This window comes from Cotesia typhae, unplaced genomic scaffold (assembly GCF_013202065.1).
Source record: "Cotesia typhae breed Kobodo isofemale line unplaced genomic scaffold, CoteBio_Ctyphae contig_50, whole genome shotgun sequence".
NCBI classification, from domain to species: Eukaryota; Metazoa; Arthropoda; class Insecta; order Hymenoptera; family Braconidae; genus Cotesia; species Cotesia typhae.
The window spans coordinates 2,565,144-2,586,789 of NW_027423758.1; the positions used below are offsets into that span (position 1 = coordinate 2,565,144).

The following is a 21,646-nucleotide window of genomic DNA, read 5'->3' on the forward strand; positions in this document are numbered from 1 at the left end:
GTGTAAAGGAATAGTCAAAAGCTTATGCTGGCTAATATCGAAAAATATTGGGTAATAGATTAGATAAGATAAAAATTAATAGAGCATAAAATCAAAAATCAACGGCGTAAATCAAAAATTATAATTAATAAATTTAAAATTGATCATTGCAATAACTTTCAAGCCTTTTATGAACTTTCAAATCCAAAACCTACTACTTGCGAATTTCTAACATATTGATGTAGTTAATGGACTTACTATATGATCGTCAATTAATTAATGTCAAAAACAATCTACAATGTAAATAATAATACGACCAAAAACAGTAAATTCTTATCAGGAGTGTAGACCGTAAAACATAGAATTAGGTCATCGAACAGTTAGAAACAACGGAGTCAAGAGATGAAATACATTTCAAGAATGAATATACAAAATGTACTTATAAATAAAAAAAAAAGTTATTAGGAATGTATGTTTAAATAATCATCAATATTGTATATATGTAACCATTATATTATTTTTCAAGAATCAAATTTATATTTTGAATAATAGAATAAGAATTTGATTGCTTATTTGTACAATAAAGATATTATTATCCAGTTAATAATAATACGAATAATTGTTTGGAGTGGTTAGTAGTTTATTTTTTACCTGATTACATCCCTAAACTATTTCATTTAAAAGAAAATCACTGTTAGTAAAAGGCAGGTTATTAATAACTATAAACAAAATTAATTAAAACATTATACTTACCGGTGGATATAACTCCTAAATTAAAAGACATCATACAAATAACGATAAAACATCTCTATTATACTTCATGACTTCATAAAATCGATTCAATAATACGCATCACATTGCTAATGCCATCACCGGTGACTTAAAAACCATTACATGCTTACAAACTGGACAAAAGGGTTCTTCCAGGAATCGTGAAGAGATGTTATTTTTTCAAAAGTTCCTGACGTCAAGTGAATGGCGTAAAGAAAAAGTTCACGTGTGCTATAAAGTTTAGCTTTTAAATAATGAAGTTTTTCTATTTTAGGGCTAATAATAAAAGTGGTTAAGATAGTTGTAGAAATGTAAAGTATCCATCAGCCACTCAGGAACCAGCACCCGCTCAGTCAAGGTATTAAAATATAACTATATTAACAAATGCTGAGATATAAAAACTAGAATGAACGTGTAATCGTTCCTATGCAGCTAATGGGTATTTGAACTAACACTTAAGATGTCTCAAATAACGCACAAAAATATGAACTTGAAGTAAACCCCAAAAATATTAACATACAGCCCCAAAAATAAAGATATTCCTGGTAAAATCATATAAACGTAATTTATAAAAGCAAATTTGCCAGAAATCGCCACTTACGGGGATGTTTCTCGGTGCCTATGGGGTTGATCGATCGATTAAATGTCTGGAAATCTTCTGTACAGTGTACTCTACAATTTCCATGAGTTTTTTTCCTTAATCACCAATGGACACCGAGGAATGAATTTTAAAATAGTCAAACTTTTGAGATGTAAATCATATTTGTCTAAGGGATGAAGTTAGGGGTGGTTCCGGTGGTTTTAGAGGGGTGGAAATTTTTCTAGAGTTTCACAGCTATTTACTGTTGACGCACCTAAAAATTGAAGTTGATGCTATTATTATGTGATTTTATTTTTAAAAAATTAAATTTCGTTTTTACGAACGTTCGGAACTTCAGGTACATATTTTGTCATTAACCATATATATACTTCCTCTTCCTCTTTTTTTTATCGATCGATTTGATGATTAATCACTTGATTTGAGTCTTTGAGTCATTTTTTGTTCTTGGGAAACAACAGAATTATAGGAAAAACAAATATTGTTTTTATCCAAGTTGTTTGTTTCATTTTTCTTTATCTTATCTGAACAGCTTTGGCTGTTTAATTTCAAAATTATTTTAACTGTTTTATTAGTTTTTGGTAGTAAATCGTTATTTATGCTTAAAAAAAAAAAAAAACGTAGTTTAATGCGAGGATATACTCACAATCGTGAATAAGTATTACGCAAGATAAAAAAATTTAGTAATGCTCGCTTAAAAACTTATCTTTCTTTGTGACCCATTCAAGAAGGTATTGATAAATTTATACACATCTCTTATGTATGAAGAAAAATAAAACAGCCACAATCGATAATAAAAATCCTTGAAAAATATATTTCTATTCTAAATATATATTACAAAAATGTTTATGTGTCTGTAAAAAAATTAAAAAAATTAATTATATCTTCAAATAATTTAATAGCAACATTAAAAATAGTAAGTGGTGAGTTTTAAAAATAAACGTATCTATTTTTATCCAGCCTACTATTCAAAGTATGAGTTAACTTCTTAAATAATAACATTGAAGATTTATTTTTAGAATGTTTTTCACGATTACATGCTTTTATTGCTGTTATCTTCTTGAATAGCAAAATATTTTTTTGAATTTCACTGGTATTTCGTAGAACGCCATGAATTATTTATCAAACTGTCTAAATGGAATTCGTATATATCTGAAATGTGAAAATAAGATTTATTTTTTCATTAAATATATTTTCTTCTTAGAAAATTACATTATTCAGTTTTATAAAAAATAATATTTAATTTTTAAAAATCAGAGAAAAATTTTAAGTTTTTAAATAAAATAATTAAGTAATATCAGTGAATTCTTTGTTAAAAAAAATATTTCTTGAATTCATTTTTATTTCTTCTTTTATAAAATGTTTTTTTTTTTTTTATAAATTATTTTTTTAATTCTAGTTTCAGTATAATGAACTTATATATTTTGATATTTATATAATTTCTTCCTATTTAGTCTATGTAATCCCTTCATGGGGAGTAGAAGGTTATATAAAAATCGATATGTGTATCACGGAAAGAAGAAAAATTGGAAAATTAGTTTAATTTTAATTTTAATCGATTTTTAATATTTAATTAGATGTACTTAATAATTTTTATTAATTTGAAGTAAAAAAAAAATATAAAAAGATTTAGAATTGTAAAATATGAATTTTTGGAAATATCTCGGAAACTAAGAAAAATTTAAGAAAATTTATGGAACAAAAGTTATAGAAGACTTACTAATAAACAAAAAAGTACTGAGATATTTTTTCGATATCTGTTAAATTTGAGGAGTTACAGCTGATTGTTTACTTTTATTTTTTTGATTTTTTGAAGTTTCTGTAATTTTATATTGTAAGCGGCGTCGCTTAAAAAAAAAAAAAAAAATAGAAAAATTATAGTTTGAAATAAAATTTTTATTAATGAGTCATTCCATGTCAAGTTGACTCTTTTCAATGAGGACGTAATTTGATAAAAAATTTTGTAAAAAAAATTAAAAAACCTTTTTTCGAATGTTCAAATTTTAAAACTTTACTATTTTTCCAACTTTTCAATTCAATTTAAAAAAAATTTTAAAAACTATTATAAATACAGAAACTAATTTTTATGTTTTAAAGAAGATCCAATCGAGTCGTGTTATGAGCCCCTTTAGTGTCTCTTTCATATTAACGCGAGTCTGGTTAAAAAAAAAGAAAACAAATAGGACTCATAAACGAGACTGTAATTGCAGCTACTGAAAAAAATCTATTGAAAAATTCTTCAAAATCAACTTTCGAAATTTGATTTTTTGGTATAATTTTATAATTTTAAAACTATGTTTTTTAATTTCTACAAAAGAATTTTTTTTTGTTTCAGGAAATCTCCTCTGAAATATTTAATACGAAGAGATGAGACAAAATGCCTGTATTTAAAGAGTAGTCCTGATTGTATATATTACCGCAGATTTCTGTTTTCAATTCATATAACATAAGAAAAATTTTAATTGAACTCTTAGGGCAAGTTTTTGAATCCGGGATAAAATTTTATCCCGGATTGAAAAACTGGCTCTTAAGTTTCGCAACTTTATAAGAGTTTATCATTAGAATGAAACTAAAAATATTTCTTATGATTTTTTGATCAGCTGAATTTTTCAAGTTATTTGAACCAAATTCAATTTTTAAATATTGATTTTTACGGTATCGAATTTAATTTTACATTTTTAAAAATCCAATCCTTACAAAATGTTTTATTTTACAGGCTGAAACTGTAATTTTACATTTTATTTTTTTTTTCGAAGAATTCAAATTAAAGATTGCAATGTAATTGTATTTTTTTTTTATTTACGAATACATGGCTTGAAACAAATTTAGCAAAAAATTAATAAGATTTACTCTAAATTAATTGAAAGTATGTACTTTGAAAAACAATTTTTGATACCGAAATCTAAAAATTTACATTAAAATTTCAATTCAAATTTAATTTAACATTAAAAATTAATCGCGTAGAATTTCGAAGCCTCTAAAATCACAGTTTTAAATTTGTATGATTGTAAGACTGTAAAATTAAAAATTCATTGTTGACATCACACTGAAAAAAAAAAAAAAAAAAAAAAAAAAAAAAAGAAAATTCTTAACTGGAGAGTAAATTTTCTTGTCTCAAGAAAATATTAAGGGAGATTGAAAATTTCTTGAGCCAAGAAAATTTCTTCTTGCTCAAAAATAATTTTTGTTTCCCTTAAAATTTTTTTGGCGCAAGAAATTTGTTTTTTTCTGTGTCCAAATAAAAACCGGATAATTTATTAGTTCTAGAATTTTTTTTCTATGAAATTTTTTTCGTATCGATGAATAAATTACAAGAATGGTTTAAAGTCATGAAGCTAATTAAAGTGAATCTTTTATTACCGTGTTAAAAAGTTAAAACTTGCTTAATGAAATTCGCTAGACATTAAAAGTTATCGATCCCATTAAAACCCAATCTAAATAGGGCAAGGATAAAATAATTTAGCTTTTTTAAAAACAGTATTTTGAATATTTAATATTTATCGGTTTTTATCTACCGCCTTTGGTATGAGCGTGCGTAATACTTTTAAAATAAATTTTTTAAATAACCAGAATAAGAAAGATCAGACCAAACGTCGCTTCTAGACTACTTCTGTCAATTAATATTAACAGTAAATTACTATAATACGTTAATAAATATAAATATGCTTTTATAAATTGATTGATGTATCAATTATTTCCGTTCTATTTTTATTTTATCAATCATTTTATCAAAGTAGAAAATTTTATTCTGCTTGAGTCACATAAATCACTTTAACTAACGTTTTTTTCTTATTGATTTTAACTTTTAGTGCGTCATTTTCTGATATAAATTCGTATATAATTGATTTCTAGTAATTCTTATCTATATGATTAATAATTTTTAATCATTAACGTAAAACGGAGTTTAATAAACTTATAAGAATCTTTAATCTCTTAAGTTTCGATGGGCGGTACCGTTGGTGAGCTTGAGATTCAGATGATTGGTAGAAAATTATTCTAACCAGGCAGTAGAAGTTTCAATAAGTTCTAAGCAGAAAGTAAATAAGATGATCTAGTCTGGAGAAAGGGCAGACAACCGCTGGAGGAACTCAAGTAATCTGTGTTTAGTAACCGTCTGTATATCAACGCTGTAAAGAAAGAAAAAATTCAGATTTTTTACAGTAAAAAATTTGAATTATTTAAAAAAAAGAATTACGAATAAATTGTTGAAATATTTTATCATTTTTTAAGAAGTTTATAGAAATATAACAAAAATTAGATTTAAATGAAGTACTAACTTTTTATAAAATTTATTACGATACTAAAATTAATCGACATCTAACAATGGTTATTTTTTTTTCATCATTTAAATTACAAGTAAAAAAAATTACGTGTATAATTTTTCAAATCTTCTACATGTAAAATTTTTTATTTCAATTTTTTTGTAATAATTTTTTCAATAAAAAAAAACTATAAAAATTTTGAGGCCGGCTAATTTTTAATTTTCTTTATTTATTGGGGTCTTGAGAAAAATATCTATTCTGCCATTCTAATCCGTTGTATCCCACATTTAGAAAATTTTACACCAGACGGTAAAAATAATTTATTTTTAACATGGATTAAATGGAATTTAACGGATGAAAGTATTTATTTAAAAATTGTTTTAAACTATTTGATCTTTAAATTTTTAATATAAGTTGCATTTCTATTTTTCAAAAATGGTTTATATTTTTTTTTATTTACTTGAAATATTTTTTAGGAATCTATTTTTGAAAATTATATTTAGAAAATATTTTATTAATATTTCATAATTAAATGAGTATTATGAGTTGTGGACTTTTGGATTTTCCAAACTTTTTAAAATAAAGTAAAATAATAGGCAATTAATTTTAACGGTTGATAACACCATTTTTTTAATGAAATCAATTAAACTACATGGTTCAGATAATATTTCAAAAAATTATTTACTATAGTATCTACTTTAATAATATAAGTATTATAATTTTAAATATACAAAAACGCCGTTTTCTTATCTAGTTATATTGTTAAAACTTTATTTTTTAATCATTAATAACTTTTTAAAATGATCGATGAAGAGTTTTAAATTTTTGAGAGAAGAACTGTACACGATTAAACTTGCCAAAACTTAAAAATATAAATTTTTGTCTACCCAGGTGGAAAAATATTATAATGTCATTATAATGATTTGCGCATTATAATGTCATTATAATTCGTGTCAATAGTATATTACACTACTAGGGCCGAAAGTTGAATTTTCGGCCCTGCCCATCATGATGCGCCCACCATGACGCGCAGGACCGAGATTTTAACTTTTGGCCTGTGTAGTGTATACGATTTTTCTTCATAGCCGGTCGAAAGTACGTTATCAATTTTACTTTTTTTAACTTCAAGTGCAGATAAGTATGTCTTGATGCCTGCCCAGACATTTGCGGCACGAGCGAAGCGAGTGCTGCTGGTCGTGGGGGCACGCATCAAATACATTCGAAGAGTCAAGTCTGGTCATATTTTTTAAAAATAAATTAATTTCATTTTTTCAAAGATGTATTTATTTTCATTAGTTTAACAAACTATATTATTTATTATAAAATTTCTCAAACAAAACATATTATAAGCGAAAAACTCTTATTGCATTTTTTTTAATCGTTTCAATTTTCTCTTGAATGATCACAATTATTAATAATCCTTCCATAAAATACACAGTTTTCAAACTTGATATTGGAGCAGTTAAAAATTATATCTCCACTGAGTATACAGTTTTGATAATTCATAACTTGATTATTCAAATTAAAATTTTTAGATGAGTATTCTGATGATAGTTTACTGGTAGGAACATTATTTTCAGAAATTTTTCTTATTTAACAGATGACAAAACAACATTGATAAATATTTTTAAGGTTAGAGGTAGCAATAGAAATTACAGCGGTTAAGAATTTGCTATAGTAACGGAATAAACAGTCCCTGTTACAATTGTAATTACCCATGGGAAATTCTTTCCTCCCGCCGTTACAGAGGGCGCGCGTGTACTTCTCACAGGGAGTTAATGTTAAACTTTCTTTCCTGCCATTAGAGAGGAAAGTACGTACTTTCGACCGAGGTATGAAGAAAAAATATTTATTTTTCCGAAACTTCCCATCAAAAATGTCAAAAATACCAAAAACTCTGTGTTAAAATAATTAGGTTTGAGTTCTTTTTCTTGTTTTTCAATAAACAGTTATTATAAAAATTCAAGACGATATAATAATTATTAATTAATAAATTAATTTAGCTCAAATTTCAGTGTTTCAAGGTCAAAAAAAAATATTTTGGCGCAGTGTTCCCGAATTGTTGTACAATTTTTTTGTGAAATTTAAGTTAACCTCCTTTGATTTAATCGTTTAAGTAAAGCTTATGGAAAAAACGTCTTAGTGCTGAGTTCCTGATCCTTCAGAAAATTTTATTTTAAAGTTATCAATTGACCTCTTTCACTATGACTGTTTCCAGCTCAAATTTAATTATCTTAAAGCAGAGTTTTTGGTATTTTTTAGATTTTTTATGGGAAATTTTGGAAAAATAAATATTTTTGACACGCATTATAATGACATTATAATATTTTTCCACCTGGGTACTATCAAAATTGCATGCATCAACGTCCTTAAATCTTACAAAAAATAAAATTTCATAAACAATATATTTTGAACTCTAATATACTTCATAACACTAAAGTTAGACTACATTATTAATTTTTTGAGTTGTTTTTTTAATTGTTAAATTGAAATTAAACAATATTTATAAAAAATTGCACTTATAGTTTTTAAAATTTTTTTTTTTTTAATTTTTTTGTAATCATTTAAAAAAAAAAAAATTCTAAAAATTTTTTGATGTCAGCTAACTTAACTTTGATATTTATTTTAGTAAAAAATAATCAAAAACAATTTCAGAAACCTCTGACATTTTTACGCAATAAAGTTTATCCAATATTGATTCGTACAATAATTGAACTATTTGTAAGTATTTACCCGTTATATATTGGGTATATATGTACAAAAATAACATATTATTGTCCATCTGTAATAAAATATATAAAATTTATACGGGTGTTGTGGATCGATTTGTCATTACGTTATTTGTCGGTGAATTTCTTTCCTTACAAGCAGACTTCTCCTTGGCGTGATTATTTTTAGTTCTAGTATCGATTCGTTTACTATTCAAGACTATTCAGATACGGCAGGTCGGTTCGATTACAAATAAAGACGTTCAGACATTTAATAATCGTATGAATTACTAATTTAAAAACGGGATTGAACAGGAAATTTTAAATCGTTAATGCATAGCCGTATTAAGTAGTCTAAACTTGTTATACTCAAAATAAGTAATTATGTTTTATCTCTGAAATAATTTATAAACCGCGCCGTAATTGCGCATCAGAATTATTTTTAATACTACTATTCAGGCAGTTAGAAAATGTTGTTCACTTGGCACGGAGGAATATAATGACAACCGACGAGATAGAAATGGTAAAATGTGCGCCGTAGCCAAAGTTATCTCATATATTTTTAACGCACTTCCTGGACTTTAATGTCACCGGAAAACTTTCTAAAGAAAATATAAAAGTTTAGCTATCGTAGAACTCTGAAAAAATTTTACAAGAATTATTAATTTAATTAAATGTCACCATTCGGCCACAGCCGAAATGGATAGGTAGATTTCTGGGGTGAATATTGAGAATAAAAAAATACCTAAAAAGTTGGATTTGTAATTTATGATAGTTATTTGACAATAACACCACGAAATCAATTTATTTTCGATTTTACGAAATAATCTACAAAATAAATTTCAAAAAATATCAAAAATCGACACTGATAAAAAATTTAACTTGGCTCAAGAGCAAGAAGAAAAATTCTTAAATCAAGAAAATTTTCTCGACTCAAGAATTTTTCTTCTTGCTTCAAGAAATTCGTTTTCTTTAAAATTGTGTTTTTGGTTCAAAATTCTTGCTCTTGAGCCAAGTTAAATTTTTTATCAGTGGATGAATAATAGCTTAAATTAAAGATAAATTTAATATAGAGTTAAGTTAGTTTTTGCGGCTGAAAATTTTTTTTTTTAAAAAACGCCTGAAATGCATTAATTGAAAAATTTTTTCAAATTTTAAAAAACGCGGAATTAATAAAATGAAATCCTTGAAATTAGATAAATAATAATTTAAATTTACGATAATTATGTGAACTTTAAGATAAATTTAATAGATTTAATTTATCTTTCAAATCTGAAAAGTCATCTCCATAAAATTGACGAAATTACAAATTGTTTGAAAATGAAAAAAAAAATTGTTAAACTTTGAACTTAATTTTGTTATTAATTCATAGAATAATTCCAAAAAATTTCACAAAAATCGATTAAAAATAAAAAACTGTGGACGCAATCTTGCTAATATGACGCATTATACCACATATATATGGCTGATTCTCTGTAAGGATGTTTTTTGTTGTCCCAGGCATTTTTTTTATCAGAAAAATTATTTTGTAACTAAAAAAAATTTATTACGAAAGTAAAATATTTCTATTTGGAGGATTGAAAACTAAAATGAAATAAATTTTGGTTTTTTTGCTATAAATTCGTAAACTACCGAAACCTCCGTCCCCTAGGCTGTCCCTTCCCCAAAATTGAAACTTTAAGATTAAATTTCAAGTTATTCATCTATATAATATCGCGTTCCAGATGCCATAAGGGCGTATACCGGCAAAAGATCCCGGTGAAAAGCCATAAGGGCGTATAAAGAATTTTTTTTCAAGAATCAACGTAGTTTCGTTTGAAAAGTGCAGAAATGCAAAATAAATTTTTTTCTTTAAATTTAAAATTTTGTTTGGACTTAAAAAAAATAATAAAATTTTTATTGTACGCCCTTATGGTTCCCGGGTGCCATAAGGGCGAATAATAAAAATTTTAATTTTTTTTCTAAGTCCAAAAAAATTTTTAGTTAGGTGAAAAAATTTTTTTTTGCAATTTTACACATTTCATATAAAAATACGTTAAAAAAAAAAATTAACTTGAATCAAGTAAATAATTTTGAAGAACTTCATCTTTTTGATTCGAATAAAAAAATTCTAAAATTGAGAAATTTTTCTTAGTTTAAGTAAATTTCACTTGATTTAAAAATTTTTCGTCTTGACTCAAGACAATGAAACTTTTCAAAATTATTTTCTTGATTAAAAAATTTTCTCTTGATTCAAGTTAATTTTTTATTCTGTGTCAGCTCAATCAACTGTTGATGAATACTTGGTCTAGAAACATACTTTAGATTTCAACCTCACGATATTGACACTGAAAAACGAGCATATAAGTTATAACCATAATATGAAACAAGGTTCTAAACACTTGCGTGATTCCCGGAAGAAAATATAGCCTAGGCTAGAAAATATTCATAAAACTCGACTATAAACGAATTCAAGAGATCAAAAGACTAATAGCTTTATATGTGATTTTATGTACTGTTGATTTTTGCTTCTTTTATTAATATCATTACTCATTAGCTCATCATTGATGCTTATTGCAACACATCTGTCTATGGTTGCGCATAGACGATGTATATATCTATCGTTGATATTTAACAGCCTTTACATTAGCAACTGTTCTGACGTGCTAATCTATAGTTCCAGCACGTCTAGCTGTACTTTTCATTTCTCCATTATTTATTGAGATTAGTCACTTAAGAAACTTGCTAATTAAAATTTCTCTCCGAAATATTTAAATAAAATATATTACTGAATCAGTGTTTTTTGTTTGAAACTTAATTATTTAATTTTCTTCATTAATTTAAAGAAATGGCTGATTCAGAAAGATGATTTGAAATGATTACCTTCATGTTAATAGTATATCTAAAAAAAATTTCTTGCGCTAAGAAAATTTTAAGGAAAACAAAAGTTATTTTGGAGCAAGAAAAAATTTTCTTGGCTCAAGAAATTTATCTTGTCTCAAGAGACTTTGACTTCATTCAAGAAATTTTCAATCTTCCTTGATATTTTCTTGAGCCAAAAAAATTTACACTCCAGTCAAGAATTTTTTTTTCAGTGTACTGTTAAAACCGGAACTCAAAATTTTAATTTTAAAAGATTTCTCACGGAAGTTACATTTTGGCACACCCTAATCTATATAGTATTCAAATCAGATGTTTTTAAATCATTTTAAATTAGATTTCTTAATCAGGGATCGCAGAACAAGCACTTGATATTCTTCTCTACGGGTTTCTTTACAGAAAAAAAAAATTTCTTAAGATTTTCTTGATTTAAGAAAATTTACGCTTGATTCAAGACTTTCTTTCTTTCTGAGTATTATCAACTTATTTTCCCTTGATACCAAAGATGCTGGTGTCTACAAAGACCGACACTAACTACTACCTACAACGTAAATTAATCAATTACAGAATAATTGTTTAATAAATTGAAACTTATTTTTAACTGGTTACGTAAACGTAATTTCTTACTTATACTTGTAGGTCTTCTAATGATTATGAATTACCACATCGAACTCTGCACTGACAGCCGTAAAAATAACTTGTCACCAAGGAAAACTGGATCCCTGAAGTATGCTGAAGAATAGACAGCCATTTCGAAGATGAACCTCTTGCACCTTAAGCTGGCTTACACCTAAGACAGCTATTTTTCTGCTGTCTGGCTATTATTCTTCTCTCTAGGTATAAACTTGCCCGATAGAAGTTATTTCCTGGTCTGCTGGAGGCGATCCCTTTTTATGGCTTGCTTCCGATTTGATCAATATACTCCGGGGGATCATTGTATTCCTTGTTGGTTCTTCATAAACCTACAAGTACATTGGTCACTAAAATTGAAAAGAATCAATACTTATTTTTAAAATATAAATTTCTTCTTATTTCTTCTTAAATTAATTTTTCTTATAAAAAAAATTTGCAAATTCTTCAAAATTTACATTGAAAAATTTAATTAGCCTCAGTGTATTCTTCTTTAAGGGCATTCAGGAAATCGTGCATAATATTTAATAGCACAAAATATGGATTTTCCACTTTTAACAATTTTATAGGGGTGATTCTCTGTAAGGACCAAATTATTTTTGATTTTATTAGAAAAAAAATTAACGAGGACTACAAAACTATCAGTTTAATGATAATAAATAAATAAACAACTAATTTTATTTTTATTTTTTCGATATTTGTGTATTTTTTGCTATATAGCATGACAGGAGACTGTTTGCCAGGGGACTGTTTTTTTTTTATCAAATTGAGAAAAATCAAGCAAACTATTTCAATGCATTCAACTTTTCAAGTTCTCAATGAATATTTACATTAATTAGAATAATATTAAGACTTATGGATCCAATTTTATAAATAAATCATAAATAAAAATAGTTGCCAGGGGACTGAGTTTCTCGTGGCCCAGACATATGTTTCCAGCACAAACGGTGTTTTTGACACTAAATAAAATGCCGATTAAGCGCTAACAGCCCTATGGTTACTAACTTAAAGCTAGTTAAATCCTTATAAACTCTACAAAAGGTAAAATAACACGCTGGATTTTTTTTTTTGGCTTTGAACTTCTGGCAGGGGACTGTTCTTAAAACGCCTGGGACAAACTTTGGTTTAATGAATTTAATTAAACAAATTAATTATCGGTACTTTTTATTGAAAAAGATTGTTAGTTAACTAATTAAGTTTATAAACATTGTGGACCAAATTATATATTATGGTCGAATAATTTAAAATTTAATTTTAAAGTTTCAATTTTGGGAATGGGACAGCCCAGGGGACTGTTATTTCGGTGGTTTACGAATTTATAGCAAAAAAATCAAAATTTATTTCATTTTAGTTTTCAATCCTCCAAATAGAAATGTTTTTTTATTTTCGTAATAAATTTTTTTTAGTTACAAAATAGCAATTTTTCTAATAAAAAAATGCCTGGGACAGCAAAAAACATCCTTAGACAAATTATATTTTAAGCGATATTTGAAATATTAATGAGAATTAATTTAGCAGATATATTTATTAATTTTTAGAATTTTTTAACAAATAAATTATGGTAAAACTAAATGAGAAAAAAAATTAACATTTAGAAATTTTAAAAAATAATAAATGCAATTTTTTAAAAATAGTTTCAGAAAAAATTTGTTTGTTAAATAAAATTAAAAAAATAACTTTAATGTCATGAAATATTATTATAGTCATTATTTATTTCTTCTAACAAAACAATCGAAGCTAACTATATCAAAGACATAATTTAACACTTTGCATGACAAATTATTCAAAATTCGTTTATCCGTCATGATAAATTACTTTTCTCAAAAAGCTGATTTACCGCAAAGTAATACTAAATAATCTTGTATATTGATCCGACGTAACATAATTCCGGCTCGGAACATTATGGATGATATCCACTATTGCTACGATAAGTAGCTTTATAAAATAAACCTGTAAAGAAATACCTGCAAATAATAATAACAATTCCAACAAATTACATCTATTGCAATAGACATGATATTATTTTATAACTTTTATTTTCAACCCCAGTTTGCTTTAACTTATTCATATAAAATTACTAGAGTTTCAATTAATTTAAATACAAAAAGAATCCATCACTTGATACTTTGTAAGACTTTTAACCCCTGTGAAGAAAAACAATTTAAAATAATTAAAAAGAATTTAGAATTAATTGAGTTGACTACTATACACGGAAAGAAAAAATTTATTTAAAGTTGCGACTAAAAATTAATTTATTAAATATTTTTAAACAATCTCTTAATTGATTTCTTAGCTGAAGATATAAAAATTTTTCTCACAGTAATTTAATTGTTAAAAAAAAGTTTTTTTGATTAAAAAAAAAAAAAAATAATTTTTCACGGAAAAAAGTAAATTGTAAAATTCACTCGGATTCCGGAATGTAACATTTGAAACAGTAAAAATTCTATTCTTAAAATATATATTTTATCAGTCCAAGCAAGTCAATAACTACAGTTTCATTTTTAGCGTTGCACAGAAAGAAAAATTTCTTGACTGGAGAAAAAAATTGGCTTGGCTCAAGAAAATTTTCGGGTGTCTGAAGAAAGACCGAAATTGTGTTGGCCGAAGTAAAAATTTTTCTTGAAATTCTATTCTTGATGTAAGTAATTTTTTCTTGATTCAAATTATCATAAATATTTGATACAATAAATTTTTATATTTGATCAAGATTTTTAGACACTTTCGGGAAGCAGCGCGACCTACTTCAGGTGAAAAAAAAAATTTTCTCACCTTAAGAAAATTTTTCTCTTGAATATTTGATACGCATTTTATATTATTTTAGCGTGCTATTATACATATTGAATGAAAAAAAAAATGATTCAATATTATTTGATCTTCCCATTTGACATGTTAATCAATAAAAATATTAATGAAAATTTACTTCTATCGAGATATTTAATTGTTTGAAGCAAAAAAGAAATTTTCTCAAGATAAGACAATTTACTTCTATCAAGAACTAATTTTTTTGAAGCAAGTGGCTGAGTTATCTCAAAACAAGAAGATTTTCTTGACTTAAATAAATTTTCTTGGATCAAGACACGTATTTCTTAAAGCAAGAAAATTAATTTTGTTGAAATAAGTAAAATTTCTTGGGTCAAAAAAAAATTTTTTTATCTCTCAAGAAAATAATCAGGAAAAAAAAATATTTTCTTGGCTCAAGTGAAGCTTTTTTTCTGTGTGCGTTTAAAATTTACCATTTTACTTAGTAAATTTTGACGTCAATAAATATTGACGTTACTTGTATTAGGAATTTAGTAACTGTATTTTATACTCTTTACATATCATGCGATCATTTTTTAGGTACAAAATGATAAATATCAAAATCAAAATTCTTAATTATTATACTTTAACATTTTTGACATCCACATAGTGAATATTACTGTTTGAAATGGTATTTTCTTCTATGTAAAAAATAAATTGTATCATTTAAACGATAAATATTACATGACGATTGTTAAAATGACGATTTTACTGTTTGAAATGATAATTTTTAGCAGTTGATCATTACTTATTACAAATCGACTATTATTTATTACAGTTTACTTTTTCCATTTAAATAAAGAACCTGCAAATTTTCATCCAAAATTATTTCTTCCCAAATTTAGAAAATTTTTTTCTACTGCACAGAAAGAAAGAATGTTTTGAGTGAAGTGTAAGTTTTCTTAAATCAAGAAAATCTTAAGGAAAATTGAAAATTTCTTGAACGAAGTTAAATTTTTTTAAGCCAAGAAAATTTCTTCTTGCTCCAAAATAACTTCGGTCTTCTTTACAATCTTCTCGGTTCAAGAAATTTTTTTTTCTGTGTGATAAAAATTTTCTATTTCTTCAGCAGAAAAATTAAAATACTTAAAATTTTCAAAAAATTAATTTATCAAAAAATTGTTGATTTTTTTCAAAAGAAATTTTTTCACTCAATATATAAATATAATCCACGTTGCATAGATTGATAATTTTTGTTATTTTTCTCAACAAGAGAAAGAAGCTTATCGAATATCAATGTTTTATAATATTAACAAATTCACCGGCTTATAATAATAATCGTCAAACAAAGAAACTGTAAAATTACAGAGTTTATAAAAAAAATCTAAAGATAATATAATAACAGTAGGAATAAAATTAGCAGTGCATATCGCCATTAAAATGATTCAGTTTTAAAAATAATCCCAAGATATTTAACTTGACTGCTTATATGTATCTGAACATCATCATCAAATTTGTAAGTTTGTGGATACATAAAAAAAAGGGTGTTTAGCCTCATCTCAGTCTCAATGTTTACATTATTTTTTAATACTTACACTGTGAATTGTTTTCTTTATTTAGCTCTTCGCTCTTACAAATTGTATAGATCAGATAACTTCAACTAAATGCCAATATCGATAATGTCATCTTAATCTTATCTACCTGCAAAAAATATAATTGAAGTTTAAAAATTGTTATTATTTATTACACAGTAAAAAATTTAGCGTCAAAAAATTTTGAGTTAAAAATTTTTATGTTAAATTAACACAAAAAATTGTTAAATATTTAACACAAAATTTTTTACTGTAATTAATTATTTAAATAATTAATTAAAATTAATGAAAATGAAGTTAGCCGACATTTCAAAATTTTTAGAAATTTTTTATTGAAAAAATTTCAATTAAACAATTTAAAAAAAAATGTCACATATAAAAAACTTGAAATTTTTTATAAAAATTTTTTTTAGTTTTAATTTAATTAATAAAAAAAATTAAAAATTTTTAGACGTCTGCTATTTTCAATGTCATTAAAATTTCCAATAATTAATCGATTAATAATTCTATTTTTTAATTTTAGACTCATTGAATATTTTTGCAATTACTGTTCTCACTGATGACGTCGTCATTCCAATCAAATGCGTTGTTTGTTTGTTTGCGAAGAAGCGGCGTCAGGAATTCCCAAAAAAATAAACCACTCATCAAATACGTTGATACAGTGGGATTAGACGGCAAAGCAAAATGTATTCTTGCTTGAGTAATGCATAAAAAATCAGAGATTAAATTAAATTTAAACAGGATGAGGTTAAGATTCTCGAACTGCCAATCCGGTGAGTTTTAACATGATAATAAAAATACAACAGTTTTCTTCGTACTATTTAGTATGTACATACTACGTCTGGGTATTGTTTTTTCAGTATCAGCGTAGCTCCACCTGGTCTTGGTTCATCAGCAGCAATACCACGATACCGCGATTACTGTCTTACTCCACCAACTCCATTATATAGTAACTCTTTAAAACTGTATAGAGTGTCAGTAGGTACCGATCGATCCACAAGCGAGTACCTGCGAAATACAAAGCTACTTTTTAAATTTACTTTTACTTTGTGATTAATGATTTATAATTCAAAAGGATGAAACTTTATTATTTCTTCATAATTAAAATAACGGTGTGTAATTTTTAAAATTTTTAGCGCGAGTTTGAAATGATTTATGTGAAATTTCAAAGCAAATTATATTATTTATTAAAATGTAGAAAAGTATACTTCAAAAAGGACTAAATAAGTGAAATTTAATGGCAGTGATACGTCATATTCATCAAGAAGAAAATCGGATTTTAAGATCAATCTTCAAGACAATAATTACGTACTTATTTTTATCAAAAATAATATTTGTTAATTCTCTCCTGGAACCAGCGTCAATTATTTCAATCTCTTTGGTAAGTTATATTCTTCTATATACTATATATTCTTCTCGGAAGTATATATGCAATAAATCAATTGAATATTATGCAATAATAACATAAATTTTATAAGAATTAGGTGTTGAGAAAGAATTTATCATCAGTTGTTAGGAAATTGTATGAATTTCTTTCCTTACAAGCAAACTTCTCCTTGACGTGATTATTTTTAGAGTTTTAATATCGATTCGTTTACTATTTGAGTCCATCCAGATATGGCGATTTCAATTTCAAGCTAGAGGCACACCACTACATAAAATAATTAGTTTATTTAAAATTCACCGACCCTACACGGGATATTTTTTATTTAAAAGTTGTCTAGACATAATTATAATTTAAAATTTCTTCAGAATGACTCCTGGACTCTAGAACAATACCCAAAATTGCCTAAAGTTGGAAAATGCTGCTCTCTAGAAGAAATAATGGCGAAAGATGAGAATGGGATGGCGAAATGTACGCCAGCGGATGTTCCAAGTTACCCAATTTTTTCGCCTTACTTCAGCGACTTCAACAAAACTGGAGTGCTCGCTCCAGGTGACAAAAAGGACAGTTTTGTCGCTATAATTGGCGATCCATGTAAGCACAAAAGGTAAATATTGTTGTTATATAATTAAATAGATAAGTAAAGTAACGCTATCTTATTTTTAATATATTTATAAGATTAGAGTTTAATACTCGAAAAAAAAAATAAAGTTGATAATAATCATTTACAGATATATGTTAGAACCTGAAATATCGAGTGACGACGAGCATTATTTGTTACTCAACGGCTCTATCTTTAGTCCACATCAAGTACCCTCAATGCTGGCATTGGGAGTCGATTATTGCATGGACATTATTCCTGAGCGCGGCTTAAGGACACTTGTGTGCTTCCAAGAACGTAAGATTATCAGATTATCACTAAAACCCATTTAGACAACTAGAGTCGAGTAATTTAACATTCATCTTTATTCATTTTCAGAAGATCAAGTGACCGCTGACTTCCGTTTGACTTTCTACGCCTCCGGTCTTCTTATTTCAGTGCCCTTTTTAATTCTAACTATCATTGCCTATTGCATCACACCTAAACTTATGGATGTACATGGCAAAGCGCTCTGTCACTACTGTGGATGCTTAGCTGTTGCTTTTACAACTTTAGCAATTGTTCAGCTGGCAAGTGCTCATCTTAATGACCAATTTTGTGTTTCTATAGGTTTGTTCTCAATTTTTCATTATTTACAAAAATTACACCGATAAAAATATTAAATTGATTCAAATTGGCAAAAATATTGAACCAAGAAAATCATTTTTGAGAATTAGATCATATTTAATCAAGAAGAAAAATTCTTGGATTAAGTAAAATTTACCTGAATTAAAAATGAAGGTGAATTCAGCAGACAGCTAATTTTTGAGAAATTTAGATTAATTTTAACTTAATGGTTGTAAAAAAAAATCTAAAAAATTGCATAGAAAAAACTTGTGAAAATTTCCATTTGCATTTTTTTCTGTAACAAATAAATTGTTTATAAATTATTTAAAAATTATCAGATGTCTGCTAAATTTAAACTCATAATTAGAAAAAGTTTTTCAGTTCAAAAATTTTTCTTCTTGATTTTTTGGTCACTAAAAAAAAATAAAATCCCTAATTTATTTTACTAAAAGAATAAGGAAAATTTTGTTTCCGGCGTATATATATTAAAAAATGAGTTTTTTAATTTAAATTTAAAATCAGTAAAATGGTCTAGACCTGAATTAATGTATTTTTAATGTTTCATATGCTTTTCAGAAATAGTTTATTTATTATTACAAATTTTGGAAGTAGTTATAAATAGATCTGAATTTTTCGATAAACGTAATTTCTTTATATATTTTTTTTGTACATGTGAATGCGATTATATCGTGTTATTAATGCCAAAAGGGCGCATAAAAAATTTTTTTCACTCCAACTTTGCTAAAATTGCTTATAACATTTAGATCTGTAAAAAAATAAATAAAAAAATTTTTTTTGTATCCGCCCTTTTGACTCTAAGATAAAAAAATTCTAAAGCCAAAAGGGCGTATCATTTTTTTTAATAATAATTAATTATTAGCCTTAAAAAAAAAAGAAAAGTTAACACTGGTAGAAATGATGACTCTTCTACTCATTTTATTTGAAGAGAATATGTATTTGATTAAAGAAAAAACTAAAATATCAATTTAGCTAGACACTACTCCGATGCTGCTCTATTATCCATTATCTTTTGCTTCTGAAAGTAAAAAATAATAAATATATTTTGCTTGTAAATCTAACTTTGAAAAAATATTTTAATCTGATATGATTTTGTAATTTATACAATTAAACATAATTCATTTCACTTTATCAGTGGAGACAAGATTATTGGGCCAATAAAAATAAAAATTTTGTGATTGAGTCAAATACATTTTTCTTCAAATAGAATGTGACTGTTTTTTTTTTTTTTTTTTTTTTTAAATTTAAATCCATATTTTTTTTTAAATAAATTGACTTGAAAAGTCATTATTTTTACCGGTGTTATAACTTTTTTTTTACAGCTAATAATTAATTATGAATAAAAAAAAATGATACGCTCTTTTGGGTTTAAAATTTTTTTGTCTTAGAGCTAAAAAGGCGTATACAAAAAAAATTTTTTTGTATAAATGCTATAAACATTTTTAGATTGGTTGGAGGAAAAAAATTTTTTTTATACGTCCTTTTGGCATTAGTAACGCGATATGTAAGAAATTAACTTACAAAATTAAGAAACTAAGAAAAATTTACCAAAAATTTTTCAATCCCAAATTATCGAAAAAATTGTGCCTAAATGCTTCTTAAATATTTTCTATTGATGCGTTGCATTGCATTTTTGAAAAATACATTAAAATATGAACCATTTAAAAAAAAAAATTAATTATCAAAATTTTAACAAATTTTCAAAAAAACTAATTATCACAATTTTAACAAATTTTCAAAAAAATTTGTAAATTAAAATAGAAAAAAATTGAATATCATAATTTTCGAAAAAATGATATAATCTAAGATTCTACTGAGTATAATTCAAACTGTATTAAGTAAAATAAATCTAAATTGAAATTTTTAGCCTTTGTGATTCAATTTTCATTCGTCGCTTGTTTCTTTTGGCTCAACGTTATGTGCCTGGAAACATATCTTCTGCTACGTAGATACATAGACACTGGTAACTGGGCACCGACGAAGCCCAACGAACTATTTTTCTATTACTCCCTGTGGGCTTGGACCCCACCAGCAATTCTTATTATCATTTCCATGATTGCAAACCTGAGCCCGACGGTTCCAATTGCTTTCGTTAAACCTAATTTTGGCTCTGAAAGATGCTGGTTTGAGTGTAAGTTAACTTTATTACCTACATATCTGGGTTATAAAAACAAAAAGAAAAAATTTTGTGCAAGTTATTAATAATTTATTAAATTTTATTTTTTCTTTTTTTTTTTCAATAGCTGATGTCAATGCAATGCCTTACTTCTATGTACCAGTAGGTCTTCTGGTAATTGCAAACGTTGTATTATTTGCCATGACTGCCGTAGAAATAACTCGCCACCAACGAGAACTGGACCTTCGTCGTCTTCGTGAGAACAGAGAATCTGGACGAGATGAACGTCGAACTCTGAGCTGGTTGAGGCGGCTCTTTCTTGTCTGTTTGGCTTTGTTCTTCCTGATGGGAATAAACTGGGCGATGGAAGTAATCTCCTGGTGTGCTGGAGGCGATCCTCTCACATGGTCTGCCTTTGACTTTGTCAATGCACTGCAAGGAATCTTTGTCTTCGGTATCTTCGTACTAAGAAAACCCATAAGGTACCTCGTCTGGTATCAAGTACAAAAATTACGCGGTATTGATACAAATGAACCAGAAGTTGCGAGTATGGATCGCTGTTTATTGACAGTTCTCAATGTTGAAAGGTTTTCTTGTGAAGGAATATCCTGAAATAATCTTATAGTTTTTTTACAAAGACACTAGTTATTTTTTTTTTTATTTTTTTGCTTGGTGCTGAGTGAAAAAAAATTGTAAATTATTTAAGTGAACAAGAAAATTATTTATTAAATAAAACTTTATTTTATTTTATTTTTTTTTTTTTTTTTTTATTCTGTAACCGAA

At 26.3% G+C, this 21,646-nt stretch overlaps 1 protein-coding gene and 1 long non-coding RNA gene across 3 annotated transcripts; one reads left to right on the forward strand and one right to left on the reverse strand.

The window, feature by feature from the left end:
* Positions 1 to 11,578: 11,578 nt before the first annotated feature.
* Positions 11,579 to 16,821, reverse strand: LOC141531678 (uncharacterized). Of its 2 annotated transcripts, XR_012479970.1 has the most exons (4): positions 16,687 to 16,821; positions 16,142 to 16,247; positions 11,805 to 12,157; positions 11,579 to 11,718 (listed from the first exon to the last, which is right to left on the reverse strand). It is a non-coding gene; the product is annotated as an uncharacterized LOC141531678 (long non-coding RNA). The 2 variants fall into 2 exon arrangements; XR_012479969.1 differs by lacking the exons at positions 11,579 to 11,718; positions 11,805 to 12,157 and adding an exon at positions 13,614 to 13,771.
* On the forward strand, positions 16,782 to 21,613 carry LOC141531639 (G-protein coupled receptor Mth2). Its single transcript, XM_074249557.1, has 7 exons — positions 16,782 to 16,911; positions 16,999 to 17,519; positions 17,891 to 18,129; positions 18,254 to 18,420; positions 18,502 to 18,732; positions 20,615 to 20,878; positions 20,991 to 21,613. Exons 2-7 carry the CDS (start codon positions 17,376 to 17,378, stop codon positions 21,473 to 21,475), a joined length of 1,530 nt encoding a protein of 509 aa, XP_074105658.1. The 5' UTR covers positions 16,782 to 16,911; positions 16,999 to 17,375; the 3' UTR covers positions 21,476 to 21,613.
* The last annotated feature ends 33 nt before the right edge of the window (positions 21,614 to 21,646 follow it).

Coding starts and splice junctions, on each gene's coding strand:
- LOC141531639 (XM_074249557.1), top strand. CDS start 17,376: ATGGCAGTGATACGTCATATTCATCAAGAAGAAAATCGGATTTTAAGA. Junction 17,520..17,890: donor CAATTATTTCAATCTCTTTG/GTAAGTTATATT, acceptor AAATTTCTTCAG/AATGACTCCTGGACTCTAGA. Junction 18,733..20,614: donor CCAATTTTGTGTTTCTATAG/GTTTGTTCTCAA, acceptor TGAAATTTTTAG/CCTTTGTGATTCAATTTTCA.